This window comes from Vicia villosa, linkage group LG2 (genome assembly GCF_029867415.1).
Source record: "Vicia villosa cultivar HV-30 ecotype Madison, WI linkage group LG2, Vvil1.0, whole genome shotgun sequence".
Taxonomy (NCBI): domain Eukaryota; kingdom Viridiplantae; phylum Streptophyta; class Magnoliopsida; order Fabales; family Fabaceae; genus Vicia; species Vicia villosa.
This window is the reverse complement of record NC_081181.1, coordinates 90,665,467-90,687,418: the sequence shown is the minus strand read 5'-3', so window position 1 is coordinate 90,687,418 and position 21,952 is coordinate 90,665,467. Positions and strand designations below refer to the sequence as shown.

Below are 21,952 nucleotides of genomic sequence, written 5' to 3'. Positions count from 1 at the left end.
CTCCTAAGAAACCCTAATTTGAACCTTTCCATCTTTGTTCATCTCTGAGTTTCTATTAATGGAATCATGATCAATTCTTGATCAAATGATGGTTATGCACCCCATACTTGATATTTGCCCAATGGTTAAAGTTTGGATCATGCCTTGATTATGATTGACCTTTCAATTTGGATCAATTGACTGTGAATTATCTGGATTATGTGAATGAGCCATGCTTTGAGATTTGAGCCTTGCTTTTGTTATGAGAAAAATGTGGGAGGTAAATTTTGGGGTATGACAGCTGCCCCTATTTAATTACCTTGGATTGGGTGACAAGAGGGTGTGTAGACCTCGCGTCGTTCCGATCGAAGAGTTATTAAATACTGGAAGACCCTTAAATTTACCTTGAACCCGGTAGTGGAGAGGGATGCTTTGTTAAAGTAGTTACCTTGCTTATGGCGCTAGCAGGGGTTTGCAGCTTATGGGTAACCCACTTACTATAATTCTAGTAAGTCGTCGCGGTTGGTATACCCATTCACTATCGTAGTTGGAATAAGTCTGTCGTAGATGGTATGACCCACTTACTATAGCTCTAGTAAGTCGTCGTAGTTAGCCATACCTGCTTACTATCGTAGTTGGAGTGAGCTTATCGTAGATGGTAAGGTCCACTTACTTTTCAGTAAGTCGTCGCAGTTGACCGTACCTGCCCACTATCGTAGTTGGAGTGAGTTTATCGTAGATGGTAAGGTCCACTTACTTTCCAGTAAGTCGTCGCAGTTGACCGTACCTACTCACTATCGTAGTTAGAGTAAGCTTATCGTAGATGGTAGGGCCCACTTACTGTCAGTCTAGTAAGTCGTCGAAGTTAGCCGTACCTGCTCACTATCGTAGTTGGAGTGAGTTTATCGTAGATGGTAAGGTCCACTTACTTTCCAGTAAGTCGTCGCAGTTGACCGTACCTACTCACTATCGTAGTTAGATTAACCCCAAAAGGGTTACTTGTCTTGATGCGGGCGAGTTGTGTGTATAAAAGGTTATCTCGCAAATGTGTATGCTTATGATTTTGTTATTCGTATGATGAATGTTTGTATGCGAATGCAGGTCATGTGAATGTTTTGTACGTAAATGCGATGTGTATGAGTGTTTATGTAAGTGAATATGTAAGTATGATGACTTTGGGGTACTATCTTTTGTCACCAATTGGAATTTGTTTAAGATCTTTCGAGCAACTTTACGGGTCTTGACTCAGATCGCCCGGGGCTAGTATGTTGGAACGTGGCGGTGTGTTTTTTTTTTTTTTTTTAGGGTTATCAGATCATCAGGCGTATATTGGCTGCCGGAGGTATCGTGGTTTTATCCCCTTTATTTCAGTCTAATGATTTGTAAGTTTCCTGTTTTAAATTCGAAGTTCAAAGTTTATGAGAAATAAATTACTCTTTGCACTTGGTATTGAAATGATGAAAAGATAAGTATGAAAGTGAAAAGCTTTTATTGATCATTGCCTTAAATTGGCGAATGTACAAAGGGTATGAGAGAAAGAAAAATGACAAATAGAAATGACATTAATACTGCTATTGCTCTTTTTTGCTATCGAGGGCCCCAGTAATCCTTTTGACTTCGGAAGTTGATGATTGCTCGATTTCCTATCCTTTACGAATTGTCTTGGGCTCGTAGCTTGAAGCCTTATCCCTGCTAGGCATAGTACCTCTTGACTGCATCTGAATTGATTGGGTGCGGTAGCTCATCCCCATCCATTGTAGTGAGGACTAATGCCCCTCCCGAGAACACCGTTTTTACAATGTATGGACCTTCGTAGTTAGGTGTCCATTTTCCACGGGCGTCGAGTCGAGGTAACAGTATCTTCTTGAGGACAATGTCACCTTCTTTGTAGGTTCGAGGTCGGACCTTCTTATCGAACGCTTTTTTCATCCTCTTCTGATAGAGTTGTCCATGACACAAAGCTGTCAGTCGCTTTTCTTCAATGAGATTAAGCTGATCGAAACGAGTTTTTACCCATTCCGATTCTTCTAACTTTGTGTCAGCTATGACTCTTAATGACGGGATCTCCACTTCGATTGGGAGGACCGCTTCCATACCGTAGACTAGGGAGAAGGGAGTTGCCCCTGTAGATGTACGCACCGAGGTTCTGTAACCGTGTAGGGCGAAGGGAAGCATCTCGTGCCAATCCTTGTATGTTTTCACCATCTTTTGTATTATCTTTTTGATATTTTTATTTGCAGCTTCGACAGCGCCGTTCATTTTAGGCCTGTATGGTGAAGAATTGTGGTGTTCAATCTTGAACTCCTCGCACAGCTCCCTCATCATGTTATTGTTTAGATTCGACCCATTATCGGTGATAATCCTGCTTGGAACCCCATACCGACATATGATATTATGCTTGATGAACCGAGTGACTACTTGTCTTGTTACGTTGGTGTAAGAGGCAGCTTCGACCCATTTGGTAAAGTAGTCTATGGCGACTAATATAAATCGATGTCCGTTCGAAGCTTTAGGTTCTATCATCCCTATCATGTCGATTCCCCACATTGCAAATGGCCATGGTGAACTCAGAACGTTCAACGGGTTTGGTGGTACGTGCACCTTGTCAGCGTAGATTTGGCACTTGTGACAGGTCCTTGCATATTGGAAACAGTCGGCCTCCATCGTTAACCAGTAATACCCTGCCCGCAGTATCTTTCTAGCCATTGAATGTCCGTTTGCATGAGTTCCGAAGGTTCCTTCATGTACCTCCCTGATAATTTCCTTGGCCTCGTTTTTATCTACACACCTCAATAACACTGAATCATAGTTCCTTTTGTATAGGATGCTTCCGCTTAAGAAGAACTTGGATGCAAGTCTCCTCAGTGTCTTTTTATCAATTGTTGAGGCATTCTCCGGGTATTCTTGTTTTTCCAGGTACTCTTTAATGTCGTGGTACCATGGTTTGTTGTCAGACTGCTCCTCGATCGTGAGACAATAGGCAGGTTCGTCGAAGTGCCTAACGGTTATTCGTGGTTCATGGTTTGGCCAGGTCACTTTGAACATAGAGGAAAGCGTTGCTAGTGCATCGGCTATTTGATTTTCTTCCCTCGGGATATGAGTAAAGGTGATAGTATCAAATTCAGCTGTCAACTCCAGTATAAGGTCTCGGTATGGGATTAGCTTTGCATCTCGAGTGTCCCACTCTTTGTTGACCTGATGGATTACCAATGCTGAGTCTCCGTATACATCAAGGAGTTTGATTCTTAGGTCGATTGCAGCTTCTAACCCCAATATGCATGCTTCGTATTCTGCAATGTTGTTGGTACAGTCGAAACATAGTCTTGCAGTGAAGGGTAAGTGTCGGTCATCGGGAGATGTCAATACTGCCCCTATGCCATGTCCTAGTGCATTTGAAGCACCGTCGAACATGAGTTTCCATACCAAACCCGGTTCGGGTCCCTCATCGGGTCCCGGTATTTCATAGTCTCTTACTAGCATAATATCCTCGTCTGGGAAGTCGAACTTCATAGATTGGTATTCCTCGAGTGGTTGGTGGGCAAGATGTTCTGCCAAGACACTCCCTTTTATTGCTTTTTGAGTTACATACTGTATGTCGTATTCGGACAACAACATTTGCCATCTTGCAATTCTACCCGTGAGAGCCTGTTTTTCGAACACGTATTTCAAAGGATCCATTCTCGATATCAGCCATGTGGAGTGGTTCAGCATATATTGCCTTAGACGTTTGGAGGCCCATGCTAGGGCGCAACATGTCTTTTCCAATGGTGAATACCGAGACTCGCAATCCGTGAATTTCTTACTGAGGTAGTAAATAGCGTGTTCTTTCCTGCCTGTTTCATCTTGTTGCCCCAGTACACACCCCATAGACCTTTCGAGTACTGTGAGGTACATGATTAGTGGCCTTCCGGGTACAGGAGGTAAGAGTATAGGTGGTTCTTGTAAGTAGTTCTTTATGGTTTCGAAGGCTACTTGACAATCATCATTCCACTTGATAGGTTGATCTTTCCTGAGTAGTTTGAATATAGGCTCGCATGTAGCTGTTAGATGTGAAATGAACCTTGAGATGTAATTCAATCGACCCAGGAAACCTCGTACCTCTTTTTCTGTTTTTGGAACGGGCATCGCTTGTATGGCTTTTACTTTATCGGGATCAACCTCTATACCTCGTTGGCTTACAATGAATCCCAACAGCTTTCCCGATCTTACACCAAACGTACACTTGTTCGGGTTTAACCTTAGCTTGTACTTCTTTAGACGTTCAAACAGCTTATGTAGATTTGTAATATGTTCTTCTTCAGTGCGAGACTTGGCAATCATATCATCTACATATACTTCGACCTCTTTATGGATCATATCATGGAATAATGTGACCATGGCTCTTTGATATGTTGCCCCTGCATTTCTCAACCCGAATGGCATTACTTTGTAGCAAAAAGTGCCCCAAGAGGTCATGAAGGTAGTCTTTTCCATATCCTCGGGAGCCATCTTAATCTGATTATACCCGGAGAAACCATCCATAAAAGAGAACACTGAAGCTTGTGCTGTATTATCCACCAAGATATCTATATGTGGAAGTGGGAAATCATCTTTTGGACTTGCTTTATTTAGATCCCTGTAATCTACACACATGCGCACTTTCCCGTCTTTTTTAGGAACCGGCACTATGTTTGCAATCCAAGGTGGGTAGTCAACCACAGCAAGAAACCCGGCATCGAACTGTTTGAGCACCTCTTCCCTAATCTTACTATCCATATCTGGTCGAACCCTTCTGCGCTTTTGCCTGACCGGCGCACATCCTTCTTTGAGAGGTAACCTGTGTACCACGATGTCTGTATCCAACCCCGGCATATCACGGTATGACCAAGCAAAAATCTCTGCATACTCGTGGAGGAGCTTGATTAACGTTGCTTTTACGTCCTTACCTAGCGTTGCCCCAATCTTAATGTTTTTGGGTTCTTCATCTGTTCCCAAGTTTATGGTTTCAATGGCCTCTTGTGGAGGGAGCATGCTCTTGGATTCCTTATCCACTAACCTTGACAACTCTTCCGGAAGTTCATCGTCTTCCTCATCCCCTCCTTCAGCCTGATTAGCGAGAGCCTCGAGTTTGTATAGAGTCTCAGCAGTATTATTATCGGTGGTGTTAGGAAGTGATCTGCACATGTTTTATGTTTGTTTTCTTTTAGTATGCAGATGTGAACGTGCTTTGTTTGTGCAAGAAATTTATTTGTCATTTTCAGAAATGGGAAAGGAATAAATGCGAGAAAAGACAATATTTTCAATACCAAAATGCAAAGACAATTTTATTAATAAACTTCGAACTTGAAAGTAAATGGGGCCCTTACAAACTAGCTCTATGCTTCGGGCGAGGCATGAGCGTTATTGTTTTTCTTTATCAAAAAGGGGAAATAAAACACACAAAAGCAAATTACTTTGAAATGAAAACTATCTCCGGTATCTCCAGGCTTGTCCAATTCTGAAGCTGTTCTCCTGGCCTGATCTCTCGAATGAAATTGGATGTCCCTTCTTGAGAGTCCTGATTGGACACCATAGCCACATGCTCATAACCGCCAGTCACAAAAGTTTGCATTATTGGGGGAAATGGTCGTTCTTCTTTCTTAATGCTTGTGACCTTGGTGGGTTGGTATCCTAACCCCAGGCGATCCTTCTTCTCCAAAACTTCTGGCAGCTTGCCCCAGCCTTTAGTATCTGCGTCTTGTAGGTCTTTCCATGAGGTTACCGCCCTTCTTATCTTCTCCACTGGTAGTGTGATAGCAGTTGCAATTTCTAGAGCTTGAAATGCGGTACCCAATGCTTCGTCTCCAGCCTCAATATATCTGTATGAGTTTAGATTGCTGACAAATATATCCTCTTCTCCATTGATAGTTACTATGGAGTTCCCATTCACAAACTTTAGTTTCTGATGGAGGGTGGAGGTGACTGCCCCAGCTGCATGGATCCAAGGACGCCCTAGTAGGCAGGTATAAGCTGGCTCGATTTCCATCACTTGGAAGTTGATGCAGAAGGTGTGGGGACCAATTATGACAGGAAGGTCTACTTCTCCAAATACCGGACTCTGTGATCCATCGAAAGCTTTAACCACCAGACGACTAGGTCTAACCACGAGTCCCTCTAAGGCTATCTTATCAAGTGTGGCTTTTGGCATCACGTTTAAAGATGACCCTGTGTCGATCAAAACTCTAGCCAGATGAGCCTTCCCACATTGCATGGAGATATGCAAGGCTTTGTTGTGTGACTTTCCTTGTAGGGGTAACTCATTGTCACTGAAACCCAGGCATGCCCCAGCAGTTAGATTGGCCACCATCCCATCAAATTGATTGACTGTGATGTCCTTAGTTACATGGGCAGCGTTTAGGATCTTCATCAAGGCATCTCGATGCTTCTCGGAGTGTATCAATAATGATAAGAGCGATATTTTAGACGGTGTCTGTTGCAACTGATCTACCACTCTATAATCACTCTTCTTAATCAGAGCGAGAAACTCCTCAGCATCTTTATTAGAAGTTTCTTTATCCTTAGGTTCAGCCTCGTCAATTGGTCTCGTGACAACTTGTTCTCCAGATTGTGTCAAGTTTCCACTAGACATTGGTTGTACTTGCGCAGTTTTGAATATGCGCCCACTACGGGTCATACCTCCAGGTCCAACGATGCTTGATACTGCAGTATTAGTATCGGTCTCGTATTCCCATGGTACCGCTTTCATCTTGTCCAAAGGATATGGTCCTCTGATTGGGATGATCTTGGTACGTTCTTGCGCAGGTATCATCACTGGCGGTCTAGAGCATGGGATAATCAATGGTTTCCTTGCCCCTTGTGCAGGTATCATTAAAGGCTCGTTTCTTTCCACCATCGCCACATATTCCTCTTCAGGGTGTTCCTTCAATTGGATCAATCCTTGATCCATGAGTCTTTGCAAAGTGTCTTCGAAAGCTTCGTTATGTTCTAGGATAAACCCCTTTATAAGAAGATACCTCTTAAGTGCATCTGTGGGGGAGTTCCGTTGTTGAACCAACTCTTGCTCATTGACAACTTCTATTGCATTGACTGCGCCTTCATGGTGTGGCATTGGATTTGTTTTCACATTGGGTTTGTCAAAAGCAATTGCTCCTGACTCTATCAAGTCCTGAACCTTGTGCCTAAAGGCCCAACATTTTTCCAACGTATGTCCAGGAGAATTATCGTGAAATTCACACCTCTCATTCGGGTTGAATCTGGGTGGAATCTTTCCTGGAATTAGGGGTGGCATAGGTCTAAGCTCTACCAATGATTCACTCAGCAAATATTTTAGTATTTCACTCTTGGAAGTGGGTAGAGGATCGAATTTCCTCGGAGGACCTTGGAACCTGCTTTGTTGAGGTGGGTAGGACACAGGAGGTCTAGGCTCTTGATGCACTACTGCGTTGGTCTCCCCTTCCTTCTTTTTAGCGAAGGTTGAGGTGGGCCTTTTTGAGTGATAAGAGTTAGATGATGCTCCCTGTATTTTCCCGCTCTTAATTCCGTCTTCTATCCTTTCACCAATAACCACTAAATCTGAAAACCCTGAAGACACACTCCCTACCATTTTATCGTAGTATGGCCCTTGTAATGTAGCCATAAACATTTTTACGAGCTCTTTTTCCAACAGGGGAGGTTGGACTCGGGAGGCCATTTCCCTCCATCTTTGTGCATACTCCTTGAATGATTCTTCTTTCTTTTGTGACAAATTTTGGAGTTGCATCCGATCGGGTGCCATGTCCAAATTGTATTTATATTGTTTCAGGAACGTATTAGCAAGGTCGGTCCAGCTTCGGATGTGGGACTTCTCTAATTGCATATACCAGTCAACCGATGCTCCACTCAGGCTATCTTGAAAAAAATGCATCATCAGCTTTTGGTCATGAGCATAAGCAGCCATTTTTCGCACATACATGCGCAAGTGATTCCTCGGACAAGAGAGTCCCTTGTACTTTTCGAAGTCGGGTATCTTGAATTTGTGAGGAATAGTCAAATCCGGCACTAAGCTCATTTCATAGGTATCCACATCGAAGACATCATATCCTTCCATTGCTTTCATCCTTTCTTCCAGCGCCTTGATTTGTCCACTCTCCTTGGAATTCTCCCCAGAATCAACGGAGGTCAGCTTTGGTTGAGGGACTTGATCTGTGTCATTAGTGTCCCCATACTGTAAATCCAAGTAGTCCTCATCCCTAAGCGGATTGTTGACTGGAATGCGAACGGTGCGAGACGCCCCTTCTTTCTGAATAGTAGGGATAAATCCTTCTTGAGAAGCCTCTCCCTCTTCATGAGTTGTGATAGTCCTTTTTGAGGAGTGGGCTTTTGCCTTGTAAGGGTCATGACCCTTAACATATCCTAGCAATGGGTTGCCATCTTTAGGTATCTCTTCATACTGATCATGAGCTTCCTTAGCTTTATCTTGCTTATCTTTGAGTTCTTTCATGAAGCTCAGCACTTGGGCCATTCCTCCCTGGAGGTCTTCAACAGTACCCTTTAGTTGGGTCATTTCCTCACGAAGGGCGGCTTGGTTCTGTTCCAATTGTTCCATTGCTTTCTTCTTCTGAGCTCTGGTCTTGATTTGTGGTTGAGTTGCAATGGTGTGACTGGAGATGAAGATAGTTTTTTGCTTTAATGCTTTGAAAAATAAATATGATATGCATGTTATGAATGATATGGTTATGCAATGTTTATGTCTTATCCACACTATTATAATACACATATATATTTATATATTATTTTTATTCTTCTCTTTTTCTTTTATATATACATGTACATTTTTCCCTTTTTTTTTTTTGCGCATATGTATTATGTATATATATATATATATTTTTTTTTTTTTTTACATATGTATTTATAATTTTTTTTATATATTTTTTTGTACATGTATATACACATATGTTTTTTTTTTTAGAGAGGTAAACAAGGTTGGTGAATTTTTATAGAAACGATGAGTAACGAACAAAAAGAAACACACTTTATTGAAAGGAAATACTAAACAACTCCATTGTTGGTTTACAAAAAGGAAAAGGAAACTGAAATTAAAATGCTCAAAATAAATTAAATTAAAAGTACTTGAAATAAAAGCAACAAGGAAATAACATAAAGCTAAGAACGCCTTTGGATGTCTTCTTTGAACTTGTCCACCATGTTCCTACAAAGCTCCATAAACTCTTTGACGACTTTCGGAAGGATGATGGGAGATGATTCTGCTTTTTCCAAACTCTTTGGAATATCTTGAATTAAATCATTACACAGGAAGACTAGCTTATCATAATCATCGCGACATTTCTCATAGTCTTCGAGCATCTTAGGAACCATGCTCACATGCTCGTAAGCTGTAGAAACAATTGTGTATTGTCTTTTCCAATAGTCTCTTTCGTTCAAGGCTGCCTCGTGTATCTCTTTTTCTCTCATGAACACTTCCCGAAGTGATACCATAGCTTGAAATGCTCTTTCGTACTCACCGGTGCGCTGTAAAAGTTCTTCTTCCGTGGTTAATCTTCTTGCGTGCTCTTGTTGTCCAGCATTGATAGCTTCTTGAAGATCATATTTGAGATTCCTTATTTCATCCTCTTGATCTTTAGTCCTATCAGTTAATTCAAAGATTACAGCTTCCAGATTTTTCTCAGATTCTGCTTTGTCATGGGAAGCCTTCTCATAACGCCTTCTCCACCTTGCAATTTCCGTATTAGCTTGCTCCAACCTCTCATCATGAGCCTCTAAATTAAAGTTAGCACTTAAATACCCTTCAGTTGCACGCTTTCTTTTACTTCTTTGCCTATCATTTTCTTCTTTCATTGCTTGGAGTTCTTGATTTTTCTCTTTAAGGTCAAAGCGTAGTTGGCTCCTTTCATTAGTAAGCTGATGCAAATCAAGCTCTAATTTCTCTTTCTCCTTTCGGGACGCCTCTAGGGCAGCCCTAATTCCTTCTATCTCTTCGATGGATAAAGGAATTGGATCAGGAGAATCAGGCTTGTAGGCGGGATCCACAACAAAAGGAAGCAATACTTTCTTAACTCTTTCTTGAACCCATGTGGTGTAAGGTTCTTTTGCAATCGCATTCTTTGGCCCAAAATCTCTTCTATGAACACTACTCCAAGCTTGAATTACCTTCTTCCATGTCCTTGGCTCACCTTTCCCATTATCATGCAAAATCAATTCTTTTGTACGTTGCTCGGAAGGTTCTTTATCCATGGAATGACCCAATTGACGTAGTGCTAAATTAGGATTATAATTAATACAACCAAGAGTTCCTATCAATGGCACATTGTTGAATTCTCCGCATTTGTAAATGATCTTATCTGAATTTAATTTTCTTGCATACCATAGAATAGAGTCCGCTTTAAGAGCCCTTAATTTTTGAGACCAATCGTTCCTAGTTAATTCTTTGATAAAGCAACTAGCTTTGTAGAGATGGGAAGTCAACCAAGAATAAAGCAAATGAACGCAACAAACTAGCACTCCTCTCTTTCTTTCATACCTCATATGAATAGCATAGTAAATGTTTGCGAGGATAGTCGGAGTTGGATCTTTGTCAAAAAGTCTAAAAGAAGTGAAGGCATGAATAGCAGAAGGATCCACATAATCAATATTTTTTGGTAATAAAATGACACCAAAAATCAAGAGAGCTAACACATGTCCACAAATGTCCCATTGTTTCCTTTGAGCAAACATTAATGCTTGACTTTCTAAATAAGATCTTTTGAACCCATGCACTTCTCCTTCAGTTTTATAATGAGTTTTTAATTCTGCAACGGACGTTCCCAAAGCTTTCTCTAAATCTGAAAAGTCAACTTCTTTACCCACACCAGTATAGAATTCCTTTTTTATTTTTGAGAAACCCAACATAGCATCCATCTCTTCTATGGTAGGTGCTAACTGAAAGTCTTGGAAGGTAAAGCATCTCAAAGGCGGATCATAGAATTGTACCAAAGCAGTGATAGCTTCTTCTTGCACTTTTACCCTTAGCAAATCCAAGATATTACCATAGCGAATCTCAAACCTATCCAAAGCGCCTGATGGCAATTTTTCTTTGATGATCTTCAATTTCTTGATGTCTGGAGTAGAAACAGTAAAGTGGACAATTGTCTTCTTCGTACTCATCCTTCCTACATATTCACCACCAACATACATTTTACGAAAAATAAAATATACATATATGTGTATTATTATTTTTTTTGTGGATAAGATATGATGAGAATGCAAATGGTTAGATGATGCATGCAAACACACAACGGCAAACAAAACATAATAAAAATAATGCAAACATAGAAAAACAAAACAACAAAAAAAACAAACAATTATCATGAAAATTCAAGAAACCCAGGTTCATAGGTTCGACGTAGGGGGCTCTCGGGAGCCAACCTTTATATGGGGGGTCTAAAAGGTCTCATGGGGTCGTTCGTAGCCTCCGAGACTTTTCGTCTCTTCGGGTTTTGGAACAACTCATTTTATCCATGAGGTTCGAATTTTTGGGTAGGTTCCCGGAGAGATCAGCTAAGTATCCAGTCCAGCCCTCCACAAAGTCTAGCTTCGTTTCGGACCTTTCCAAATACCTAACCCACTCCGAGTGGAGTTATCAGTGAGATTCGTAAGGCGATTCATGTCCCCTTTTGGTCTCAAAGTTAACTCCCACATTTAAGGTTTAACCGACATAAAAATAGAGCAAAAATATAATAATAAAAGCAGATATTTTCAGGCAGATAAAAAACATAAAACAAATAAACAAACAGATAATTTAATGTTTATTAAATAAATAGACCTCCCCCAAACCCTAAATGTGGCAATTTGCCAACCCTAAAATGCGCCACAAACCCTAAACCACAAACCACGAACCATAAACCTAAACCCACTCAAGCCTTAGGAGCATAATAATTCACTAAAAGTGTAGTCCCCAGCAGAGTCGCCAGCTGTAGCAACCTGCCTAAAATTTCAGATTTAGAGCCGCCACCTATTCTGAAGGGCGAATAGGAAACCCTACGCAGATAAGAGATTGAGGGTAAGTTATTATAATCAGGCTGAGGGAAGGTGTTAGGCACCCTCAGCCCTTTCCTAAAGGCTAATGTTCAAAGATTAGGGTTGCATGGCAGGGTTTGTAAAGAAATGTGGCAAACAGAATTATAATAACATGATTGAGATTTTGAAGAGGGGGACTCGCCTTGTTGCCAAATGCCTACGTACCTCCTTAGGGAGGATCAGAGTCTACGTAGTTCGGGAAGGGTTGTACGCCATTTAGAGTTGGAATTTGATTTGATATGGTTTTTTAGAGGCTTTTTGGTCAGCCTATCGCAGTTTGGGTTTGCAATTGTAGTTTGAATGGAATTTAGAATTATTAGGGTTTGGGCGTACAACCCTGATTTGGCACTATTAACCGCAATGATCAATAGGTTTGATCACCATGGTTAAAAGATTTGAAATTTGCATCACTACCAATTTTAATCGATTGATTCGATTATCACTAATAATGAATTAAGGTATTTTATAATAATTTTTATAGAATTTTAAATGCATTGTTACTCCTCGCAATCGATTGATTCGATTAAAAAGAATAACAAATTAAATCGAGGGAAAAACGGTTAATCATCACAACTAATAAAATAGTTGCAACCATTTAACCAACTAATAGAAATCATATTTTATTTAATTAAATAACATTTTAATTAAAAAATATTGTTAACCATAGCGATTAATCGATTTAATCGGCACGAATAACAAATTATAATTTTTAATAATAATATCAAATAATACTTTTTATTTACAAAATTAATTGTTATACATAATTAATTATACAAAAGAATTAATAAAAAAACAATTATATTAATTAAATGGAATTAGTTAATTAGGCTAAGATTTAATGTGGTTGGTTTGAGGTTTACAGCATGGGGACTAAATCTGGGGCGTTGGATCTAAGAGATGGTTGGATTAAGGGTCCAGATCTGAGGGTACATGGTAAAGGTTCGAGCTGCGCGCGCATGGGATCAGGCGGGAAATTATTTCAGAAAAATATATGATGGAGGGAGGGCTCGAACCAGCGACCCTCCACTCCTAAGCGCTTCTCCAACCAACGCAACCAAATAACCTGTTTGTTTAATATACGCTTCTGGATAACTAAATAAGATAAGTGACCCCTAATGGAATTTTTATGCGCGCGAAATTCAAACGGACGAGTCAAATGGAGACAGCTCATCATCGTCCCCGTTATACTTGTTATTTTCTGCAGAAATAGCTGCGATTTAGCTACGATTCTGTTTGTAGCAAACCCCCCTACGAAAAATAGCGAATAGCTCCCTCCCCCACATAAATATGGCGCACCTGTTCCAAAAGTTTCGTATAGACGGTGCGAGCTCAACCATGGCATCAATTCAACCTAATTTTAACTCTAACAAAAAGCCCTAATTTAAACCCTAAAAGCTTGGTTCGGACATCAATGGCAGAACACGATTAACACAAGCAAACTTCATAAGACCAAACCAGAAACAATCATGACAATCATACAAAGCATAATACGGCAATAATTCAACAGATAAATGCAAGAATGATGCTAATCGATAGAAAATTCAGAGCGACCTACCTTGAGCAATTGGAGACAATTCTGGGGGTGTTGTAGTAGTGTACCGATCCAGACACGTTCCAAATCGCCTGAGGAATCTTTTGGAACCTTTAAATCTCCTTAAAAACCTCCAATTCTTTGAAACCGAATTTCAGTTTCTTGGTGACTTTTGAGCTCTTGTACGTGTGCCTCTCTCTCAATCCTCTTTCCTCACCCTTATGCCTTGTGTTTAGTACTTATAGGCAGACGAAATTAGGTCAAAGAACCAAGCCCAAAGCCTTTCAAATCCAATCTTGCAATTTTGGAAATTTGATTAGTTTCTTGAATCACAAGTTTCTCTTTTTGGCCAAATCTTGCATTAACCTTTTCCATTTAATTGTGCACGAAAATTAACATATATTTGGTCATAAATATTGATTGAGAATCACCCAAAATATACTTTCTATCAAATATTTGATTTTTCATTTAATTAAATCATTAAAAATTAACTTTAAATGAAATAAAATTATGTAAAATCAAATAAAATGATATAATTTATGGCATATGTTTTGGATAGCTTGTGGACCAAGTTTGGGTCATAGAATGTGGGCCCATTTGCAAGAATCTCAATTTTGAACCCTCCTTTTTCACATTTGGTCCCTCAAAATCACCTGACTTTGATCAAGCATATCTCCTTCAATTTTTAAGCTATGAGGGAGATCTAATACTTTTTAGAAACCTCAAGAGGTCCTCTACAAGCCATTTTGGAACATATTTTTCATTTGAAGCTTTTATCTTGACCATATTCTCTTTGGGAAAAAACTGTTTCTGAAGGATGCCTGAAAATGACCTGTAATCTTTTGCCTTGTATCTCTTAAATGAAGCATTTTTAGCCTTGGCTTGTGAGACACAAAGTTGTAGAGAATTCAATTTCCTTCATAATAGGCTTTGAGTGGGGAATTTCTGATGTTCCATGTGAAAGTTATGCCCAGTCAAAGTTGGGTTGACTTTCTCCTAAGAAACCCTAATTTGAACCTTTCCATCTTTGTTCATCTCTGAGTTTCTATTAATGGAATCATGATCAATTCTTGATCAAATGATGGTTATGCACCCCATACTTGATATTTGCCCAATGGTTAAAGTTTGGATCATGCCTTGATTATGATTGACCTTTCAATTTGGATCAATTGACTGTGAATTATCTGGATTATGTGAATGAGCCATGCTTTGAGATTTGAGCCTTGCTTTTGTTATGAGAAAAATGTGGGAGGTAAATTTTGGGGTATGACAAAAGTGAACTTGGTTATTCTATATTTAACAAAAAAAAGTACTAGTAAAACTATCTTTGCTAAGGCAAATGACTAATCCAAAAGGAAAAAGTGAATAAAGCTCAAAAGGTTCATCATCATCCTAAGAAGAGATTTCCTAAAAAGAAATCATATGTTCCTAGATATAGAAGTAACTTTGTTCTTACATGTTTTTATTGTGGTATAAGTGGTCATACACCTAATGCTTGCTATGTAAGAAACTTCAGTGTGACAAGTGTACATTATGTGTAGGTAAAGAAAGGAACTAATTATGAAGGATCCAAGGAACATTGGGTACCAAACAAAACTTAATTTATTTTGTAGGTTTACTTTAATACCACTACAAATCTATGGTATCTTGATAGTGGTTATTCTAAGAATTTGACGTGAGATATTGTCATGCCCTCGGTTTTTTACCGTACCTCTCGTGTGAGAGATACACGAACTGACACTCTTCTCTTTTTGCTTTTGTGTTTTTGAAAATCAGAGAGTCGCCACCGACTTTTATTTTATCCAACTAAGGAAAGGTTTATAAAAGAAACAGAAAAAGACCTTTAAGAAATTCTGGGTAAGGGGGTAGGTTATACAAAGGGAAGGTATTAGCACCCTTTGTATCCATGGTTATCCATGGGCTCTTTAATTTGATTAGCTCACTTGTTTTGAATCACTTTTCTCTTGCCTTGACATGCTTGTATGTGGTTTCAAATACTTTTGCAAATTGACTTTGTAATGATCCTTGTGCGGATGTATACAAAGTGTTTTATCTTTCGAAAGATGTTTTGAAAAAAAGAACGTTAACTTCGTAATGATCCTTGTTTGGATATATACCAAGTATTGTCTTTTTTTAAAAGTTTTATTTTGAAAAACAACGGTATATGAGACATTTGTTTGTTTTGATTTGAGCAAGCAAATTAGGAGGTCTACCCTAAGTTATAAGGTCTTTTCCTATTTCCTTTAGAAAATTCTCCTTTCACCGGATGTAAACGAAAGTTCGATTTTGCATTTGAAACAGTAGAATTTGATTTTGATTTTGAAAAGAGTAAAAGAGGGATTACCCTAAGAGGTGCAAGTGTGATTGTGTTTTGATTCAGATATTTTATCTTTGAAGTTAGTGACCTAACGCTTTAATTTTTATCTTTGGCATACACGCAATTTTATATGTGCTGGAAATTAAAATGCGGAAATGTAAAATGCGGAAAGTAAATCTACGCTATTACATCATTTGTGCGGGAAATGTAAACTACGCTATTTACATGAATTTGACAACCTATACACTTGATCTAAGAATTTAAATTGCAAGAAAAATAAAAGAAATATTTTTGGATTTTTGATGATTGATTTTAATTAGAATTAATGCATGATTAATTTAAGTAAAATGAGGAAAAAAGTAGAAATAAAATTTGAACCTAAAAATTATATTTGAAATATGCCATATTGATTGTCAATTAATTTTAAAATTAAACTAATTTTTTTTGGATTTTTTGAAATGGATTTTGAAATTATTAAGTTAAATAATCATATAATTATACAAATAATTACACAAATAATTAAAACTTAAAGAGAAAATTATCCTAAATATGTACAAAATTAGCTTATAATATATATACTATATTTAATATAAAGAACAATTTTTTTATGATTTTTTGATTGGTTAAAATAATTAAAAAGTAAATATATAAATATATACTAATTAATTATACAAAATATTTTGATATTTAAGAAAAAATAAAATATTTTATGTCAAAAAATAATAGATTATTTTAGAAGCCTAAAAATATTTTTATTATATTTTTTTGATTTTTGAAACTATTTTAAATTAATTTTGTAAAGAAAATTAAATAAAATAGAAAATATATAAACAATGATCAGGTGTGGTGGATAATAGAGTCTATAGCATGGACTGGCAAGGCTAGAGCGTTGGATCTTGAGTTAATGAAATCTAATGGCTGAGATCATAGAGCTCATGATATGATAGTGGAAAGCAACGCATGTAATTGGTCTGAGTTTTAAAACACACGCGCGCGCAAACCAACCAACCAGGGGAAGCTACGTCTTCATCTTCAACCCCCAGACTCCTCTTTTAACAGCATTTGTTTTCAAAAGCGCTGTAATATGTGAGCATTAATCCTGCAAAATAACGAATAGGGGTAAACGTGTACAGAAATTTTTCGCGACCTGTTCATTTGATTCGTACTGATTCACTGAATTCAACCATGCCCTTAATTTTGTCTAATTTTGCCTCTAACGAAAAACCCTAAAATAGAGTTCAAGAACCCTAAAATGGTATTTTCGTGGATACGTGTTCAAACTTCAATTAAACTTCCAGAAATGATCAGAACACCAAACTAAACTTAAATACGAGTCTACATCTTGTTAAACATGCAAGTATAATGAGATTTTTGGAAGTTTTAGTTCGAGCAAACCGTGAGGTGTAGTGCTTGATTCTTTGAGTTTCAAAGCTTGAAACTGATTGGAATATATTCAATGATGCTTGAGGATTGTATTTGAGTGTTTAGTTTGAATTACAAATGGCTTAAACTGAAAATTCGAATTTCAAATTTCTTGGAAAATTTCAATTGAATTTAAGAGTGATACAAGCAAGACTTGGGTTCTGAATTCGTGTGTCCTTGTTTACTGAAGTGTTCTAGCCATTATATAAGCAATGAAGTGCTTCAAAACTAAGCTAAAAGCATTAAGTGCTTTTGTTGAATTTTGAAATTTTTTAATATATGTAGCTTTGAATTCAAGCAACCATGGCTTGATTTTTCCACACCTCTTGCTCTTAGGCCTGCTGTACTTCTCTTGCTGCAGAGCTTTGAATGTTCTTTGATGACTCATGCTTAGAACCTAAGCTACATATTATCCCTCCATTTTCCCTTTTTTAATTTAATCTTAAATGGGATAAAATTAAATCAAAAAAGAAACAAAAATGCTATGGGCCTTGGCTTGGTCGTGGGAGGCCCTTCACATTATGGGAAACATGTTTGGATCATGGAAATTGGGTCTCATTTGGAAAAAAAACATTTTTGATCAATGTTGATTTCATGCATTTTCCCAAAATTTAGCCAACTTCGACAAGGCATAAATCCCTCAATTTTTATCATATGAAGGAGTTCTTTTACTTTTTGGAAACCTAAAATAGGCCTCTAACCAATGTATTTGGTCTCATATCAAAATGATTTTCCATGCTCCTTGTGTGTCCTTTTGAAAAAAGTGACTTTTTGTTGACTTTGAAAATGACCTGTAATGTCTTGATTCATATTTTTCAAATGGTGAATCTAATGATCATGGGACCAATTGCATTTGAAAGATAATTGAATTTCCTTCAAAATGAGCTTTGGTTTGAATTCTTTGGATGAAGGATGAGAGATTTATGACCAGTCAAAGTTCAGTTGACTTTTTAGGAGAAAACCCTAGTTTTGAAACTTAGGGTTTTGTTGATTTTTGATCTTTCCTTGATGAATTTTGATCAACCACTAGTCAAATGATGAATCTTTTGACAAAATATGGATGTTGACAAAAAATTTCATTTTTTGACTGTCTGTTGACTTTTTGGTCAACAGGGTCGTCTGTTGACTGTTTGAGCTGCTGACTGCGCGTCTGAGTGAATTGAAGTTTGAAAATTTATATGGTGGTACTTTGAGATATATGGAGGTCCATGAAATCCATTTGAGGTCTCAAAAACTTGTTCTCCTGAAAAAAAACAAGAAACCCTAGTTAGGGACTGTTTGTGTAAGAGACAGTTAAGCGTACCTGATTTTTGTGCAGTGTTGAGTCTCTGCTAATCATGTGATATTCAGAAGACTTCTAGAACAAAAATCTTGGAATTTTGAAATGCAAAAGATTGATTTGATTGATGGTACAAAACACGGAGAATTGCACTGTCAGCGGTTTTGACTGTCAACTGGCTGTCCGGGTATTAATGAAGCAGTTAAGGTGAAAATTCAACAGTTAAAGTTAATTAATTTTCTTTTTGTTTTTTTTTGTTGTGTTAATGATGAAAATTTATTTACACGAGTTGTTAGAAAAACACAGACATAATAAATAAATAATATACACTGTATGCGAGCAAAATTACCGATAATAACCCTGAAAAACATTTAATGCACAGAAAAATAAATATTTAACTGGCAGAAAACACACAAAATATTATCTGGATAATTAAACTACAGTACAACAGATAGTACGACATTTAATAATGACAGTACAAATATTACATACTATAATGAACAGTACGACAAGTAAACGGTACGTTATTAAAAGATACGACAAACTTTAAGAATGACGATTAATAACCCATGCTACAAATAATAACATATAGATGATTGGGAGTGTAAACATCCCAGGTCCGCATTTTTCAGGACTATGCAGACAGAAGAAGGACATGATTACCACCACGACGGTGATGACCATAAGAAAACATGTTTCCATCCGCTTCGCCATTTTGCCGGGGAAGAAGAGAGAATGAATATGAAGTAGAGATTTGAGAGATGAGTTATAATTTGATGTGAGATTTTATGGAAAAAATGAGAGGTATTTATAGAATGAAAAGAAGGATAGAGACGTTGGGGAATGAAGTGATTCCGCACAAAAAAGGAGAATTTGAGTGGAAGTAGGATTTGAAAGAAAGTGTATGGTAGGGTTTGAAAAAAGAGATGTATAGAGTAAAGTTAGGATTTGATTTTGAAAGAAAGAGAAAGAAAAAGATTTTGAAAATAATAGAATATAGTACAAAAATTAGTGGGAAACAAAAGTTAACAATAATTTACTTGTTACCAGTACAGTCTGAATCCCCGGACTTTGCGCCTGCAAAAAGATTTAGTTCTGTACCAATTGCGTCAGTACTATTTATCTGTAAATAAATCTCAAATAAATAGCGTGTGTGAAGTAATAAACAGTACTTGGCGTTTGTGTAAGAATAAATTCAATAGCGAGTCAAAATACCGTATAAGAAAAACTCTAAAAACCAAGTATTCATAAATCAGGATATTTATGGAATAAAAATCCAAGATTATATGAAGCTCTTAATTTTTTAGATTGAAGTTTTCTTGAAAAAAGATGCGGGCAAATTTTGGGGTATAACAGACATAAACTAACTTTCAAATATAGTTCTAAAGTCCAAGGGTTATATCACATATGGGGAAAACCTTAAAGGAAAATTTCTTGGCAAAGACAAAGTTGAAGCACCACCTTTCACATCCATTAAAGATGTACTTTATGTTGAAGGACTAAAGCACAATATTCTTAGCATAAACCAACTTTGTGACATAGGCTTTAAAATCAAGTTCACCAAAGATGAATGCTTGATTGAAGATGAAGTCATTCATGAGGTAAAACTCAAAGGTAATAGAATCAATATTTGCTTATATTCCCATGTTGAATGGTTTATGCATGTTTGATTGATTTATCTTGTGATATTGAATCATTTCATTGGCCTTGTATACTGTAAATTTATTTTCCTTCACCCATCTTTCCCTTCTTTTTTATAATGTCAAAGGGGAGAAAAATATTACTTTCTTGTGTATTTCCTTGTCTTTATTTTTTAAGGTACAATTAGAAAGAATCAAAAGGATCAACTCCAAATATTTCCAAGTTTCATATACAAAGGGAGAGTTATACATCTTAGGGGAGTTATACATATAATAGGGAGAAGTGTTCCGGAAATTACAAAGCATCAAAAGGAATGTTTGTCATCATAAAAAATGGGGAAAATGAGAAGTCAAGCTTCTTTGTGTTGAATATGTTTTGATGATGACAAAGCTTTTGATATCAAGAAGACAAATATGAAACTCAAGATAAATCACTATGTTCAAGGCTGTGAAATCAATGGAATTAATTTTCAAGAAGGTATAATGATAATACTTACATTCACTAAAGCTTTAGATGCTCAAAATATTTTATACATTTTCATCTTTAAAGTTTTCAAATTATCATGCATAAAAATCTTTGATTCAAATGCATAAAAAACTTTTTTTTTTAAAAATTGTCAGCACTTTTTAAGTTAAGTCTGGTTAACTGGCTTAACAAAAACTAATATTGTTTGAAATTTGAGTTATTATTTGAAATTAAAAAGTTTTGCATTTGTTAAGTCAGGTATCAATTAAAACTTACTTAACAAGTCCTGTATAAATTTTAAAAAACAACAACTTTTTTAACACCTTTTCATGCACCTCTTCATGAAACCTTTTCATTTTAACTTTGCAATTGTTCATGATATTTTTTCATGACGTCACCATGATTCATAAAGGTGTTATGCTAATATAAATACATGAAATTTTAAATTACAATTCACCTCTCCCAATCGAACACTTAAACTTTCAAAATTCACATTTCAAGTATTTCAACTTTTATTCAAGAATTTTTCTGCATAGATTCACATCATCTAAACCAGAAAATTCTTAAGCATTCTAACACTTTTGTGTTTGTGAATTATTATAATTGGAAGAGAAGATCAATTACATTGATATATCACTTAAGATTATAAAAGTGATAATTACTCTACGTCTTTATTCATCATTTATTGTAAGAAATTTCTAAGTATTAAGGATTGCTTGATATTAGGTGTGTTTTCTTGTTGTCCAAGATTTTTGGAAATAAGAGAGTAGAAAAGAAAGGATTGTTTTCTTATTCTACTTGGTTGGTTTTTATCCTTTCTATCCATGATTGTTGAAAGCAGGAGAGTTGAGTTTGAGAGGATTGTTCTCATTTTGACTTGGTTGATCATAAGAGGATTGTTCTTGGTGATTGTGTTGGTCTTGTACAAGTCCTAACAATAGTAAAATCTTTTTTCATGTTGAAATGGGACTGAAGCACTCTCAAATTGTTAGGAGAATCATGATACATCCTTGAGTTCTTTATTCTTTTCTACACTTTATCTTTTTCGCAGACATTGTCAAACTAGAAAAATAAAGTAACATACATCTTAAACCGAAAACTGATTATTGCACCTATTTCACCCCCTTCTTAGGCGCACTCTTAAACTTACACTATTAAGGTCAATAGGACTTCAAACTATGTGCAACATGATTCTAGCAATAAATACAACCTAATATGGATATGGAATGAGAAATAAAATAAAGTCCGGTGAATACCTAATGTCATACCCCAAAATTTGCCCACACTT

General features: G+C 37.1%; 2 protein-coding genes across 2 annotated transcripts; both read right to left on the bottom strand.

The window, feature by feature from the left end:
- Positions 1 to 1,341: 1,341 nt before the first annotated feature.
- LOC131649565 (uncharacterized) lies at positions 1,342 to 5,161 on the bottom strand. Its single transcript, XM_058919324.1, has 2 exons — positions 2,568 to 5,161; positions 1,342 to 1,370 (listed from the first exon to the last, which is right to left on the bottom strand). The coding sequence occupies exons 1-2, from the start codon at positions 5,140 to 5,142 to the stop codon at positions 1,342 to 1,344; spliced, it is 2,604 nt and encodes an 867-aa protein (XP_058775307.1). The 5' UTR covers positions 5,143 to 5,161.
- A 246-nt stretch (positions 5,162 to 5,407) lies between these two features.
- On the bottom strand, positions 5,408 to 6,841 carry LOC131651632 (uncharacterized). Its single transcript, XM_058921300.1, has one exon. It carries the CDS (start codon positions 6,824 to 6,826, stop codon positions 5,408 to 5,410), a length of 1,419 nt encoding a protein of 472 aa, XP_058777283.1. The 5' UTR covers positions 6,827 to 6,841.
- Positions 6,842 to 21,952: the final 15,111 nt, after the last annotated feature.

Bases quoted from the DNA above. Each gene is read 5' to 3' on its own strand.
- LOC131649565 (XM_058919324.1), bottom strand. From the start codon at position 5,142: ATGTGCAGATCACTTCCTAACACCACCGATAATAATACTGCTGAGACT. The intron at 1,371-2,567 runs CAAACCCGTTGA...AATTTAAAACAG, and splicing joins TGACAAGGTGCACGTACCAC to GAAACTTACAAATCATTAGA.
- LOC131651632 (XM_058921300.1), bottom strand. From the start codon at position 6,826: ATGATACCTGCACAAGGGGCAAGGAAACCATTGATTATCCCATGCTCT.